Source organism: Aotus nancymaae, unplaced genomic scaffold, assembly GCF_030222135.1.
Source record: "Aotus nancymaae isolate 86718 unplaced genomic scaffold, 86718_ANA_hifiasm-v0.15.2.pri h1tg000016l, whole genome shotgun sequence".
NCBI lineage: Eukaryota > Metazoa > Chordata > Mammalia > Primates > Aotidae > Aotus > Aotus nancymaae.
This window is the reverse complement of record NW_026988428.1, coordinates 32,355,297-32,370,931: the sequence shown is the minus strand read 5'-3', so window position 1 is coordinate 32,370,931 and position 15,635 is coordinate 32,355,297. Positions and strand designations below refer to the sequence as shown.

At 41.8% G+C, this 15,635-nt stretch overlaps 1 protein-coding gene across 1 annotated transcript; it reads right to left on the bottom strand.

The window, feature by feature from the left end:
- LOC105709409 (olfactory receptor 8S1) lies at positions 1–15,406 on the bottom strand. The gene is made up of 3 exons (XM_021665960.2): positions 15,181–15,406; positions 3,336–4,337; positions 1–903 (listed from the first exon to the last, which is right to left on the bottom strand). The coding sequence occupies exons 2-3, from the start codon at positions 4,106–4,108 to the stop codon at positions 741–743; spliced, it is 936 nt and encodes a 311-aa protein (XP_021521635.2). The 5' UTR covers positions 4,109–4,337; positions 15,181–15,406; the 3' UTR covers positions 1–740.
- Positions 15,407–15,635: the final 229 nt, after the last annotated feature.

Sequence of the window (15,635 nt, the reverse complement as noted above, 5' to 3'; positions counted from 1 at the left end):
GCTGTTTCCTAGGCACTACTTAATTTATTCGTTTATTTAGACATGGGGTCTCACAATGTTGCCCTGTCTAGAGGGCAGTGCTGTCCACAGGTGCGAGCACAGCACACTACAGCCTCAAACTCCTGAGTTAAGTGATCCTCCTGCTTCAGTCTCTCAAGGAGCTGGGATTACAGGATGTACCCCTACACCTGGCCTAGGCTCTACTTTAGCTGCTACTTGTTAAAGATGAAGACAGGAGGAGACACTCTTATTTTAGTTGCTTTGTTTCTAAGCTGTTATGGGATGTAGATCTTTCCAGGGACCTTTTGGCATGAGAACAAAAGAGGAGTTGGGTCACAGTGCCAAGATGGGACTATCCCAGAATCCAGCAGGACATTTGCTAGTGGCCTGATAGGTTGATTTACCTTTTGTGCGTAGACATAAGTAAAAGGGAGAGGGAGAGGCAGGAAGAAGACAGGCAAAAAAAGGCAAGAAATGAGAGGAAAAAGCAGTAGCTATAGAAATGGCCAGGGATGCCCTGAGGATTTTCTTGTTTAGTGACTGGGCCCCCTGTGATGGGTGCTTCCTGTGCTGTGACAGTTTTCTCATTGCCCTTGGCTGGGAGCAGGGCATTGGAGGAAGAGAAACGAAGGTCTCTGTTTTGGAAAGAGATGAATGCTGAGACAGCCGAGTGGTGATAGCTCTTCCTCCCTCTTCTTCTCCCCGTTAACTTTTTCTCCTGCTGAGGCAGGGGTGCTGGACTACAAGGGAAGCCTGGACTTCCTGGCCAGTATCTTCCTCAGAGCCACCTTTACCTCTTGATTCTTCAGACTGTAGATGAGGGGGTTCAGCAGGGGCGTTATCACACTGTACTGCACAGAGAGTACTTGCTCTAGGGCCGAGCCAGATGCTGGAGTCATATACCTTGAAGGGAATTGCACAGAAAAGCAGTTTATGACAATGGTGACAATGCTTACTTTTGGCAGCAGCAATCCATCCCCTCCCTGCAAAGACTCTGCAAAGGAGGTCTTCAGAGCCAAGCTGACGTTCTCTGGTGGCAGCATCTAGAAATGGCTGATCTGTGAAAAGTCAGTCATTTCTGCCTTCAAATGCTTCCAAACTTGAGTGAGCTCACACAGAAAGTTATAGAAGCTGCTCTGAGGAGCATACAACCTACAGCATATCAAGGGCTGTGGGTTAGAACAGAATTAATATTTGGGACAGATAAAAAGTAAAACAAAAAAATAAAATAAATATAATTCATGATAATTTCATACATTTCCATAACATTTCATACTCTTCAAAGCATTCTTTCTTAATAGCTATGATGATCATATGAGGAGTTTTTCTCTTTAGTATTATTATTATTATTTTTGAGACAGAGTCTCACTCTGTCGCCAGGGGCCAGGCTGGAGTGCAGTGACCCGATCTTGACTCACTGCAACCTCTGTCTCCTGGGTTCAAGCAATTCTCCTGCCTCAGTCTCCCGAGTAGCTGGGACTACAGGCGCACACCACCACGCCCAGCTAATTTTTGTATTTTTAATAGAGACGGGGTTTCACCATGTTGGCCAGGATGGTCTCGATCTCTTGACCTCATGTTCTGCCCGCCTCGGCCTCCCAAAGTTCTGGGATTACAGGCATGAGCCACCGTGCCCGGCCCAGTTTTTCTCTTTATACACAACAGTACAGAAACACAATGTTCTCATCTTGTGATGACTGTTCATGTAACACTGTATGCTTAGTTCAAAATGTTGTCATTATTCCCAACTTTTAGGGCCCTGGGAATTACCCTCAGAATCCTTGCATATTCTTTGTATAAAGTTTAGTGGAACAAACATTTGTCCTTTTAGTTGCATTTTTCTTTGGTTTAAAAAAGAAGCCCAAACTGGTAAAAATGGGAAAGAAAATGTGTTAAGCATATGATATGATTCCAAAATAATAAGATTAAAATACTGGATACATTCTGCTAAGTACTACTGGGCGTATTTTCCAAAGAAGCGCTAGTATTATTATCTTTTTGCAATGGCGCCATCATTATTATAATAGACTATCCCAAGAATGTTCCTTGTGGGTTCTGATGTGTTTGGTTATTAAACAAAAATAGTCATTTTACTGTTATTTTTTGTTATCTAACTTGCGCTTTCTAAAATTTCTATGAAGTAAGTAGTTATACCCCTAAGAGAAGATGAGGAAATGGAGACAAAGGGAGATGAAGAGGTTGATGCACAGCTCAGCCGAGCTCTCCTGGACTATTTTTCTTGTTTCTTTTACCTATTTTTTTTCTTTCCTAGCTACTAGACTACAGGTACTGGACTACTTCTTATCATCTGTCTCTATCCTTGACTTCTCTGTGAATCACAGGCAAGTGAGAAAAGCATTGAACAGTTTGTGCAAATCCACCTTCACTTTACTAGTAGAAAGCACAGGCATTGGTGATTTTGTCTCCCAGTGAGGGAGGACTTGGCAGCCAGAGCTATGGATGTTTGAGAAGCATGGTAAGCAAGGGCACAGATCTTGGTCCAACTTACGATTCCATTACTAGTTCGTCCTGGGACTGCTGAGAAATAACCTGATTACTCCCCAAACTCAGGTTCTTTACCTAAAAGTGGTTTGATAATATTTCTCTTGTAGTGTGATGCAAACTAAAATTGGCTTGGCCATGTAAAGCAGCTGGTGTATAGTAAATGCCTAGTAAATTGCTACAACATAAACAATTTTTGGAGACATCTCCTGGTAGGAAAAAAAGATGGCATCTGTTTCAAAGATAGGTTTTATTTTTTTGTCTAGCACTGAATAAAAATCTACTGAAGGCTCTCTAATTTCTTTTTGAGAACTCCCAAATCTTAGGTTAATGAAGTAGAAAAATCTTTATCTTAGTCTAAACTCATTTTCCAGAATGGACAATTGAAGCCTTGTTGAGACCTAGTCTCACTCTGTCACCCAGGCTGGAGTGCAGTAGTGCAATTTCCGCTCACTACAACCTCTGCCTCTGAGGTTCAAGCAATTCTCCTCTGCCTCAGCCTCCTGAGTACTAGGATTACAGGCGCATGCCACCATGCCTGGCTATTTTTAATATTTTTAGTAGAGACGGGGTTTTGCCATGTTGCCCAGGCTGGTCTTCAACTCCTGGGCTCAAGTGATCCACCCACCTCGGCCTCCCAAAGTGCTGGAATTAGGCATGAGCCACTGCATCCAGCTGAAAATAGATTCTTTGCAATTCATGCAGCTGGTCCACAACAGAGCCAGAACTAGAGCCTAGGCACTTTGAATGTCCTGCTATTTTGTAATGCAACTGAGACCACTTTAGGGTAAGGAATGTCTCACATTTATATTCGGGGGTGTAGTATGACATACCTGAAAATTCCTGAACTATAAAAGATGGTGACCACAAGGAAATGGGAAGAGCAGGTGGAGAAGATCTTGCTCCGACCTGTGGCAGAGTTGATCCTCAGGGCTGTAATGATGATACGGCTGTAGGAACCCAGCAAAAGGACAAAGGTGCCAAGGCCCAGGACTGCCATGGTAGTGAGGATGGAGGTGATGCTAGCGCAGGGGTCAGAACAGGTCAATAAGAGCACCGGAGGAAGCTCACAGGCAAAACTGCGGATGAGGTTAGGGCCACAGAAGTGCTGCTGAGCCAGGAGGAGGGTGTTAATTAGGCCAGTCCCCATTCCTATGGCCCAGGACATCCCCACCAGGCCAGCACACACCCTGGTGTTTATAACCACCACATACAACAGTGGATGACATACAGCCTGAAACCGGTCATAGGCCATGACCGAAAGGAGGCAAGCCTCAGTAGCTCCAGAGCATATGACCAGGGAAATCTGGGTGAAACACTCAAGGAAGGATATTGTCTTTCCCTTAGAAAGAAGGTTCTCTAGCAGTTTAGGTACAATAATTGAGGAATAGAAAGCATCCAGGAAGGAGAGGTGTCTCAGGAAGAAGTACATGGGGGTGTGGAGGTGGGGATCAGTACTGATCACCAGCAGCATCAGCAGGTTCCCCAGGAGAGTAAAGAGGTAAATCACCAGGAACAGAACAAAGAGCAGCGCCTGGACCTGAGGGTTGTTGGACAGTCCTAGGAGAACAAACACAGTGACTCTGGTCATGTTGCTGACTTCCATGGAGCACTCAAGTTTCCCTTCGAACTGAAAAGGATGCTCCAGTGGGTTATCGGTGTCAGGGCATGCCTGGGGATGAGGCACTGGCAGTCAAGATCCTGGGCAGACCCAGGACAGATTCTGTAGCAGAGGCAGAGTTGCTGTGTCAGGCCGCGTCAGTCCTTTCCAGCTCGGAGCAGTAACCTATTGGCCATGATGGAGAAGGTGGGAGGAAAAGTTCAGAGAATCAGACCTAGAAAGGAAGGAGAAGAGAGCAGGGATTATTCAGAGTGGAGAAGGAAGGGGAGGGAATTGGGACTCCTGAGCGCTGAGAAGTGCTATTCTCCAGTTCCAAAAGGAACTGAGCACAAACCACAGGAGGGCTGACTGGCATAGTGAATAAGCAATAAACATTCTGGCTGACCATCTGGGTGGCAGGCCGTGATGAGTGTCTGAGTGACTGACAGAAGCATTATGAGACCTGGCCATGGTGTAAGTTCTCTTCTGTCACTGTAAGCTCATAAGCCACTTAAGTTTCCAAAAAAAAAAAAAAAGATGGTTTCTAAAGTTCATTCCAGCTTAGACTTTTTTTTTTTTGAGACAGAGTCTCACTCTGTTGCCCAGGCTGGAGTGCAGTGTCATGATCTCAGCTCACTGAAGCCTCCACCTCCTAGGTTGAAGCTATTCTCGTGCCTCAGTCCAGCTTAGATTTTTTTAAAAAAATTTAATTTCTAATTTAATTTTTTTCTAGAGATGGGGTCTCACTGTATTGCCAGGCTGGTCTCAAACTCCTGGCTTTAAATGATCATTCTTTCTCAGAATTCCAAAGTACTAGGATTACTGGTGTGAGTCACCATGCCTGCTACCAGCTTAGAAATAAAAAAGATGGGGAAACAGTCTTCATGGGGTGTTTCTGGTACTAAATAGAAGTCCCTTCTCCTCTTCTGTGTCAATCTAAGCAGAAATGACACTTGAGTATATTGGTTTCTCGGAAGTCAGGCAGGGGAATCCCTTGAATGGAGATGAGGACTGTGAACATCGGTCATTCCAAGGCCTTCCTATTCCAGCGTTTCTGTGAATCTATGACATCCACTGTTTTCACAGCAATCTCAGGACTTAACATGGGTGTCCACAAAGACTGGGCTATTCTTTGGAATATTTGGAAAAATATTTGGAAAAAGCCAAGTCAAACTTGGATCATCTTTGTCCATCACAGGGAAGTTAAAGACCAAAAATAGGGGTGAGAAATGAGAGAACACCTGGTAAAATGGATAAAGGATTTAGTGTAGACCAGAAGAAGGTAAAGTGGCTAGTCCCCTTCCCCTTGATGGTTAACTCAGGAAGGTTATCAATGAGCATCTGATCTCGATTCACGACTTGTACCCTCATGGGTTCCCAGAGTGGGTAGTTTTAGGAGAAGACTGATTTGAATGAGAAGGAAATTTGCCTTCACTTGGGCTCCCTAGATCAACAAGATGCCCTGAGTGGAGGACCCTTATATGGCATCCTTTCTAGGAGTGGAGCAAAAGACACAGATAGGAGAGGGCTCTGTGGGCCTTCCTCGACTTTGTCTTTCCTTTAGAGAATGCAGGGGTGAAACTTCTGAGCAAGGAAATATCCCCATAGTCTGTCTGTCCAAGGGGAAGCCTTGATTCTACCTCCCAAATAACAATGGCCAGAGGGACTTGATCTCAACTCTAGGCCTTGGAGACTGAGGGAGGTCCCTGGAGAGGTCCTTAAGCGGGAGGCCTGCTCTGATTCTCAATGGGTTCTCCAGGGCCAACTACTTCTCCTTTGTATCATTCTTGTTTCAGTGGGTTGCATCATCAAGAGGGCCCTAGGGTGGCCAACAATTTCATTTTTTCAGGTCTACTATTATGTTTTTGTAAGTACGTTTGAAAAAAAATAATTTTTTAATGGTATTTTCAACTTACACACTATTCCCATTGAACATGTGTAGCTGCTTAACTACCCGAATATAAAGTTTAAGAAGCTAAAACTATTCTAGTTTTGTTAAAAGAAAAATTGTGCTATTGTTAAAATGGTTAACAAAGGAAAGCACCACTGAACCCGTAATGTTACAATCTCTTCGTTCAACTGGATTATGGGTTGGTCAAACATTAGACTTCACACAGGCATAGCTATGATGCAGTAATTTCTTGGAAGAAGATGAAATTCTCAAATCACATACTACCTCAGATGTAACATTAAGAGCAGAATTTAACATTTTCAACGTAATATACCATAAAAGCCAGGACTAGTTCTCATCCGATCCCCACCTTGTAACTTCAGTAACTAAAGACATACTGGTCTACAGTGAATTATTTCAAATTAACTAACAGGCCTTCGTCAGAAAAAGGAGATTCTTTTTTGATGGGGAGAAATGTAAATTTAAGTCTGAACTGAGAATCTGCTTAACAGTTAGAACTTAATTTGTATTTCTGCATTTAAAAAACGTGTGCATTAATGAGTGTTAGTTAACCCTAAGGAATCATTTTAGTTTCCAAAAAGTCAATCCAAATCCTCCAACAAAAGAGAACCCCACCTGCTCAAACGTGTGAGTGCCTCACCCCAGGAGCCAACTCCTCTGCATTTGGATTTAGGCTGCTGTGGATCACAGAATCTTCTAGAGAGGAATCATCATTGATAATAAGGTCATTCAACCGGTCTTGGATTTGGTCCACAGTTTGTGGGAAGTCTTGAACTGGAATAAACTACTCATGTTCTTCCCCTTCAGCATTTCTTGGAAACAGTATGGTAGCAGTTATTAAGAAGTTATTTTAGGCAGATAGAGAGGAAAAGGGGTCCTTGGAAGGTTTTCATCTCTTTTAAAGCATCTCCACAAGTGTTTCTTGTCTAGCAGGAAAGCCTGGCTCTAAGAGCCTGGCTGGCAGCCTTTGATATGTGAGTGCCAGCCATTAGAAACTGGGTCCACCCAGCATGGCCATTCCCCCCACTGTCCTCTGGCCCTTGCCCCTACATATGCCTGGCAACATGGCCGCCCCACATATCCCCAAGCGTGTAGAACATCATGGCACCCTGCATTTGGATATGAAACGGCTAGAGTGGGAGGGCTAGTTTTTTTCGTGGTCTACGTGAATGACATGCTTGGTCAAACCAATCCCCTGAGCCCTATGCAAATCAGACACCACTTCCTCCAGCCTTTTTATTTACCTGGCTGGTTTCCAGTGCACTTGGGGTCTCCTCTCTGGGCTTTGGAGCCCTCCTCCCTCTGTCTCTGTGCAGGGGAGGTTCTTCTTTCTTTTCCCTTCTTTCTTGCCTAGTAAAGCCTCTGCTCCTTAAAACCACTTCATGTGTGTCTGTGTTTTATCTAATTCAGCACAAGGACCAAGAACCCTGGTGTTCCTCCACTCATTGGAGCCGTATCAACAGTATTTCATAAGTTCTTCTTCCCATAACTCCTTTTCTATTTGTCTGCTGAATTCTTCTTACTTTTCCATCCACATGTATTTCGCAAATGGATTGTCATCTTTGTGTTAATAGTCACAGCTGCATCGATGATGCTTGGACTAGCACTGCAGCTACTTTGGTCTTTCAGGGTTCCTGTTGGTTGTTGTTTTAACCTGGTGCTCCCCTGCGGGAATGGCAGCTGGGCTCCTGTCAGCCTCTGTGGATCCACAGGACCCCCACCCTGCCCAGGTTGGTGTGTGCTTCCCCTGTGACTCCCTTCTCCAGTGGGTGGCAAGTAATTTATAAAGATACAATGTACAGCGTTCTCTAAGATTTTCTAGTTATGAAGCTTGGAATTTCCTCCCTCCCTCTCTTCCTTCTGTCGAGGCTCCAAAAATGATACCCCAAGTGTGGTGTTTTGATATACTGTGTACTTTGAACTAAACAAATAACCTCAAGACCATGCTCTTTCTGATCTTCCCTCACCCCCTGTCTCTCCCTTCTCTTTCTCTCCTAAAGCACAAGGAGAGGCTTTCTTTGAAGTTTCCCTTATCTGACTAAGGGAAGTTTCTCCAGAAGAAATGTGATTGTCATGAACCCCCTCCCTGGGATCCACATTACTCAGAGAAGACTAACTCATATCTCAATAGACGCAAAAGGTCTCCAAACCCAGGACACCTTGCCTAGGCAGACTTTTCACTTATTCTTTGCAGGCTGATGCCTGAGAGACTTGATCTGTGTCAAAAACCTTTGTTCACGTGCAGTTCCTCCCCAGCTTGTTGCCACCACCCTCCAGGAGCCTTCAAGCCTCTCTTTCTGTAGCTCAAAATGCTATTTAAGCTCCAGCCATCTGACTCTTCTTTGTTTATATTTTGTGAGGTTACTGTACATATGCATGTGATAAATTTGATGCGTTTTCTCCCATTAATCTGTCTACTGTCAAGTTTATTCCAGAGGCTCAAATTATCAAAACTTCAGGGGTGAGGGGAAGTTCTTTTTGCCCCTACACTTACTTCTTTCCTTCTCCTTTTAAATCATATTTATGATTATAAAAATATGATAAATACAGAAAATAATATAAAGAAGAAAAATTTATGTCATCCAAAGTTAACCTTTTAGTTTGTGCAATTCAAGTAAAATCTAAATAGATAAAAAACAAACATTTTAAAAACTGTGTTTAAAATTTTTTATTATCGAAAATTTTAAACATATATAGAAGCAGAAAGAATAGTATAATAATCCCTGTATATCAGTCACCCAGCTTCAGCAATTATCAGTTCACTGGCTCTTACTCAGCTTTGACCATATTGGGGCTGAAAAATGTAGTCTCTATCTTACCGGAGCAGTCATCTAGCTAAAACATGGGAAAATTCTATTACTGAAAAGTAGAAGGGAAGTATGAATGCAATTATCGTCTTTCCTTGGGTGAGGATTGAATGATGGTTGAACAAGTCCCTAGGAATAAAGCAATCATATAGAAAGAACTTGGGCCTTTCACTGTGGACAAAAGAGTCTGGCACCTCCCTCCTGTCTTGCTCTCTTGTTTCCACTCTTGCTGCTTGATCTCTACAAGTGCTGGCTCCCCTTCATCTTTCACCATAAGTGGAAGCAGCCTGAGGCCCTCATGAGATGTAGATGTCCAATCTCGTACAGTCTGCAGAATGGTGAACCCAATAAAGCTCCTTTCTCTACCCAGTCTAAGCCTTCTTTATAGCTACACTAAATGGACTAAGACAGACAGACTGAGATAATGACATTTCTCTTTTAGCTTATTAGAGTTGCAGTAATAACTACTCTGATGTTGAACTTTCCATACATTCCTTTTTTTTTTTTAATGAAAGAAGGAAAGAAAGAGAAAGAGAAAGAGGGAGAGAGAACAGGAGTCTTGCTCTACTGCCCAGGCTGGAATGCAATCTAAAAATAGGTGTTGAAAACCTCTTTTATGCCGATAATTGTGCTTAACAGCGGAGACAGGAAGGAATAAGGGAAGAAAATAACAAACAAACAGCCAACCAATATTTCATTTAAGTCTGTGAAATGCTATGCAAATGCTGAAGAGTGATTTACTTCCAATTATGTGGTCACTTTCAAAATAGGTATAATGTGATACTGAGAAAAATGTATGTTCTGTGGACCTGGGGTGAAGAATTCTATAAATATTCACTGAGTTTACTTGTTCCAGGTCTGAGTTCTAATCATAGATGTACCTGTTAATTTTCTATCTCATTGATCCGTCGAATATTAACAATGTGGTGTCAAAGTCTCCTGCTATTATTGTGTGGGAGTCCAAGTCTCTTTATAAGTCATTAAGAACTTGTCTTATGTATCTGGATGTTCTTATATTGGGTGCATATATATTTATGATCATTGACTCCTGTTGTTGCATTGATCCTTTTACCATTATGTAATGTCCTTCTTTGTTTCTTTTAGTCTTTGTTACTATTAAAGTCTATTTTGTCAAAGACGAAAGTTACAACTCCTGTTTTTTTTTTCTCTCTCCATTTGATTGGTGAATCTTCCTCCAATCCTTTATTTTGAGTTTTTGTGTGTCCTTGCTTATGAGTTGGATCTGGATACAGCGTACCAATGGGTTTTGACTTTTTATTCAATTTGCCTGTCTGTGTCTTTGATTGGGGCATTTAATCCATTTAAATTTAGGATTAAATTTGATATTTGTGAGTTTAATATTGTCATTTAATGCTATCTGGCTATTTTGCCCATTAGTTGATACAGATTCTTCATTATGGAGATACTCTTTACCTTTTGGTAAGTTTTTGGGATGACTGATACTGGTTGTTCCTTTCTGTGTATAGTGCTTCTTTCAGAAGCTCTTGTAAAGCAGGCCTGGTGGTGATGAAATCTCTGAGTGCTTGCTTGTTCGTGAAAAATTTTATTTTTCCTTCATTTATGAAGCTTAGTTTGGCTGGATGTGAGATTCTGTGTTGAAAATTCTTTTCTTTGAAGATATTGAATATTGACCCCCACTCTCTTCTAGTTTGTAGGGTTTCTGCTGAGAGATCTGCTGTGAGTCTGATAGGCTTCCCTTTATGGGTAACCTGACCTTTCTCTCTAGCTGCCCTTAGAATTTTCTCCTTTGTTTCAACCCTGGTGAATCTAACGATTACATGTCTTGGGGTTGCTCTACTTGAGGAATATCTTTGTGGTGTTCTCTGTATTACCTGGAGTTGAGTATTGTCCTGCCTTACTAGGTTAGGAAAGTTTTCCTGAATAATATCCTGAAGAATATTTTCCAGCTTGGATTCATTCTCTTCATGACATTCAGGTACACCTATCAAATGTAAATTAGGTCTTTTCACATAGTCCCATATTTCTTGCAGACTTTACTCATTCCTTTTTAATCTTTCTTCTCTAATCTTGTCTCCTCGTTTCATTTCATTAAGTTGGTCTTTGACCTCTAATATCCTTTCTTCTGCTTGATCAATTCAACTGTTAAAACCTGTGCATACTTTGCAGAGTTCTCGTATTATATTCTTCAGTTCCATTAATTCACTTATATTCCTCTCTAAATTGTCTATTCTCGTTAGGATTTCGTCAAACCTTTTTTCAAGGTTCTTAGTTTCTTTATGTTGGGCTAGAACGTGTTCTTTTAACTCACAGAAGTTTCTTATTATCTACTTTCTGAAGCCTAATTCTGTTATTGGAACACACTCATTCTCCATCAGGCCTTGATCTCTTGTTGATGAGGAACTGTGATCCCCTGTAGAGGGAGAGGCATTCTGATTTTGAATATTCTCAGCATTTTTATGCTGGTTTCTTCTCATCATTGTAAAGTTATCCACCTGCCGTCTTTGTGATTACCGACTTTCAAATTAGGTCTCTGAGTGGACGTCCAACTTGTTGATTCCCAGTGCTGGAATCTGAGCAACCCACTGTGCTGGCTAAAACAGGGGCGTTAAGACTGATGGTGCTTTTCTGCCTGGGAATCTCGGTCTGGCTTCCTTCTTGAGTCTCTTTTTCAATCAGCTGAATGGGCGACTCTGCCTTCCTGGAGCTCCAAACGTCGACCAGAAGGGGACCCAGTCCCGTTCACTCTGCACTGAGAACTGCTGCGCTGAGGCGCTGGCAAAACTGCCGCGTCGGCCACAAGAGTTGCACTGGGGACCCGTGAGGCTCCTCCACTGGTAATCTCCTGGTCCGTGAGCAACAAAAATTCGTCTGAAAGTGTGGCGTCCTCTCGTTCTCTGCGCTTTCACTGGGAGCTACAATCCTGAGCTGCTAGTAATCGGCCATCCTGGATTTCTCTCCCCTTTCTGTGCATTCCTAAGGTAAACTTTACATAATTCTGGTGAATTATTTTCTCAATATATTAGTTAGCTAATATTTTATTTAGAATTATTTTGCCATTATTAATAAGTAAAATAGACCTGTAATTTTCTTTTTCTGTATTTCACTTAGCAGGTTTTAGAATTATGACTATTGCAACTTCATAATTACCACTGGTCTTAAGAGAAAAATAGTCTTTTTTTTTTTTTTTTTTTGCTGTGTTTTGGGATCTTTTCTATAATAGCTTAGGCTTTACCTTCCTAAAATAGGTTTACTAACCAACCGAGATTGCCCCCAACTTCCTGTTACCAAGAACAAGGTTGCAATAAACATTTTAACATGTTTCCTTAAAAGTTACATAACAACTTTAAAAAGTTACATAACAATTTCACCAAGGTGAGTAATTTCTGGGTCATGGTGTATGTGTATATATAATTTGATTAAGTACTCTCACATTGCAATCGTTGCACCGGTTTTCACTGTAATACTTGGGTTTCTCTATCACTAAGTACTCACTAACTAGCCAATTTTGGCTGTCTATCGGATGTGAAGTGACATCTCTCTGATGTTTTGACTTACATTTATTTAATTTCTAATGAGTTTGAGCATCTCTTCATATGTTCTTTAGTCATGTGAGTTTCCTTTTCTGTAAATACTGCTTCTTATTCTTTGCCTTTTTTTTTTCTATTAGATTTTTCTCTCGTTGTTTTGGTGTTCCTTGTATATTTTAGATTTAATTTCTTGTCAGATGTGTTGATACAGGCATGCAATATGAAATAATCACGTCATGGAGAATGGGGTATCCATCCCTTGAAGCAATTATCCTTTGAGTTATAAACAATCTAATTATACTCTTTAAGTTATCTTAAAATTTACAGTTAAGTTATTGTTGACTATAGTCACCCTGTTGTAATATCAAATAGTAGGTCTTATTCATTCTCTTTCTTTTTAGAGTTAACCCATTAATCATCCCCACCTCCCCACCAGCCCTGCACTACCCTTCCCAGACTTTGGTAGAAATCCTTCTACTCCGTATGTTCATGAGTTCAATTGTTTTGATTTTTAGATCCTACAAATAAATGAGAACATGCAATGTTTATTTTTTTGTGCCTGGCTTATTTCACTTTAATAATGATCTCCAGTTCCATCCATGCTGTTGCAAATGACTGGATCACACTCCTTTTAATGGGTGAATAGACTCCATTGTGTATATGTGGCACAACAGTCTTGATTATCATAACTGTGCAGCAATTCTTGGAACTGGATGTCAATCTTCCAATTTTGTTCTTTTTTCTCAGAATTGTTTGGGCTGTCCTAGTACCTTTGCCTTTACATATTCACCAGTTTCTTCAGGGTAAGATTTTCAATCTGTTTTCCTGGCTACAATGGGATTGCACCAGTACCCTCAGAGTATGGGTTTTGATAAATTTCCTGCTTCTGGTTTAGCCTTTTGTTTTGTAGGGGAGATAAGAGAACTGGGTCTGGGAGGATTTAACAGTGGCTGCTGTTCCTCTACCCCAGCTAGGACTATTGGGAGAGCTTTTCTTGAGAGCCACATGGGGCTCCTGGAGGAAAAGACTGCAAAAAATTGGGAACCCCTCTATGATTGTGACCCTCAGGTACTTCAAAGTCTCACACTATCATATACTCAGTAACCAGCAATTTGTCAGAATTTCCAGTTTAATTTTCCTAATCGTTTATATGACACCCAGTAGTTTCTGTCCTAGGTAAGCAAATGCTCAGGTTCTGCGTCGCCTTGCAGGAACTTGCCTATCCACGTTGATTTCTTTATGGCCACCTGCCCTGTGACCTCTGTACTCCTATGGTCCAAGAAAAGTTGCTGATTTTCAGTTTGTTCAGCATTTTTAAAAAATTTAAATAAGAGTGGGAATGACATCTTTCCAGCCCTCTACTTTTTTTTTTGAGATGGAGTCTCGCTCTGTCACCCAGCCTGGAGTTCAGTGGCATGATCTCAGCTCACTGCATCCTCCATCTCCCAGGCTTAAGGGATTCTCTTGCCTTAAATGGAACTTTTGAAACTCCGTTTCTATATATATATATACACATATGGTAGTTGTTTTGGTCCATGTCTGTCTCCTTCAGCATTTTTAATGGGGTTGTTCTGATTATCCCTCTTGATGTTTCTCTCTCATTGCCTCTTTGTACTATTGTTTTGGTTTGTCACTGTGGCAAAAGACTGGCTATTTCAGTTCTTTGAGTGTTAACAGTCTCACAAGAGAAGGGAATCTCCACCCCAGAATCTCTGCCTGTAGTGTAGCAGCAGGCAAGGTGCAGTCCCACTTCCAGGCACCCACTTCTGCACTCGTCTTCTCCTGCTTTCCCATCCTTAACATAGGGAAACTTTCTCTGTTTTAGTTCTTCCTTAGATGCTTGGGAGTCAGCTAGGGAGGTGCATTTACATGGGACAATACCAACCTTTCACCTATATGTCCATTACCTGAGTGCTAATGTTCCCAGAACATCCATGTTCAGCCCCTGGAGAGAAAGGCTCACACATGCTGCTGTGGCTGCTGCTGCTGTGGAAGGGACTCCCATGGGGCCTGGGGCTGTACCACTCCCACCTCCCTGATTGCTCTAGCTGCAGCTTAGCTCAGGAAAGTCACAAAGTTTGGACTTGGGATTAGAGAGTATGGTGGGACATGTTCATGTTAACGATAGAAAATATTAGATATATTAATGGTCAATCATGCAGCATCTTCAGTTGATTTTGCATATCATTAGCCTAATCCATTAAATGCTAATTGTATTATTTAATAAAAAATATATTATTTTCACTTCTAAGTTTTATGAGACTTCATTCAAGTCCTTGAGTATTTATGATTTATTTGTCTTCCAGATAAAATTTCCTCAAACCCAGATATCTTCTAATGTCTCCTTTCTCAAAGCCCCCAGTAAGCTCTTTGGTTATGGGCTTAGGGCAAGTAATACTAGCTCATGTAGACTTCATTGCAGTCTGAATGACCAACCTATCATTTCTCCCCTTGGCTCATGAGAAACCCTCCCTGACAGCTTTCTGGGCCTCCTTGCTGACCCCACACTTGCTACTCAGCCGCTACTAAACTGCAGACTTCCTGAGGGTGAGAGATTTTTGGACTAATGATATGATGACAGTTAGACAGGATTCCATTGATAAAGAAGACTCCAAAGCCCGAAAATGACATTGGATACGAATCTATAATTTGCAGGAAAAATGATACAAATGCAGCAACAGCATTAAAGTGAGGATATGCATCACAGCCAAAGGCTGCCTCCCAGCAAGGAGTCCTGAAGGGAGCTCCAGGTCTTCCCCCTACAGGGTCATACCAGCATGTGCTCTCTCTCTTGATTAGAAACCACCAATGTGTATGTAAAACACATCAGAACCAGGAGCTCAGACATACCTGAGTATTTATGACACATTCTTCCCTTGATCCAGTCTAGTGAACTAGCGGCTGCCCCATGATCCGTCCCTGCAAAGGTAGCAGCCAGCTGAAGATCCAGGGAAAGCCCAAATATTCCCTTAGGAGCTGGCAATCATTCTTTCCTATTCAGCAGTGTTCAAGGACAGGAACACTGCACCTGGATCTAAAACTCTCAGGAGCCATTTCAGCAAGGACTCAAAGGGAAGCTGCTTTTAACACTACAAAATGTCTCACTTATCTCACTGAACAAACCTCTACTTTCATGCTTCTTTTTGCCCTCCCTCCATTATCAGTCAGCTTGCCCCACTTGAAATGTCTTTTTTTTTTTTTTTGCAAATTGATAACAACTCTTTTTTTTTTTTTTGAGACAAAGTTTTGCTCTGTGCCAGTCTGCAGTGCAGTGGTGCGATCTTGGCTCACTGCAACCTCCATCT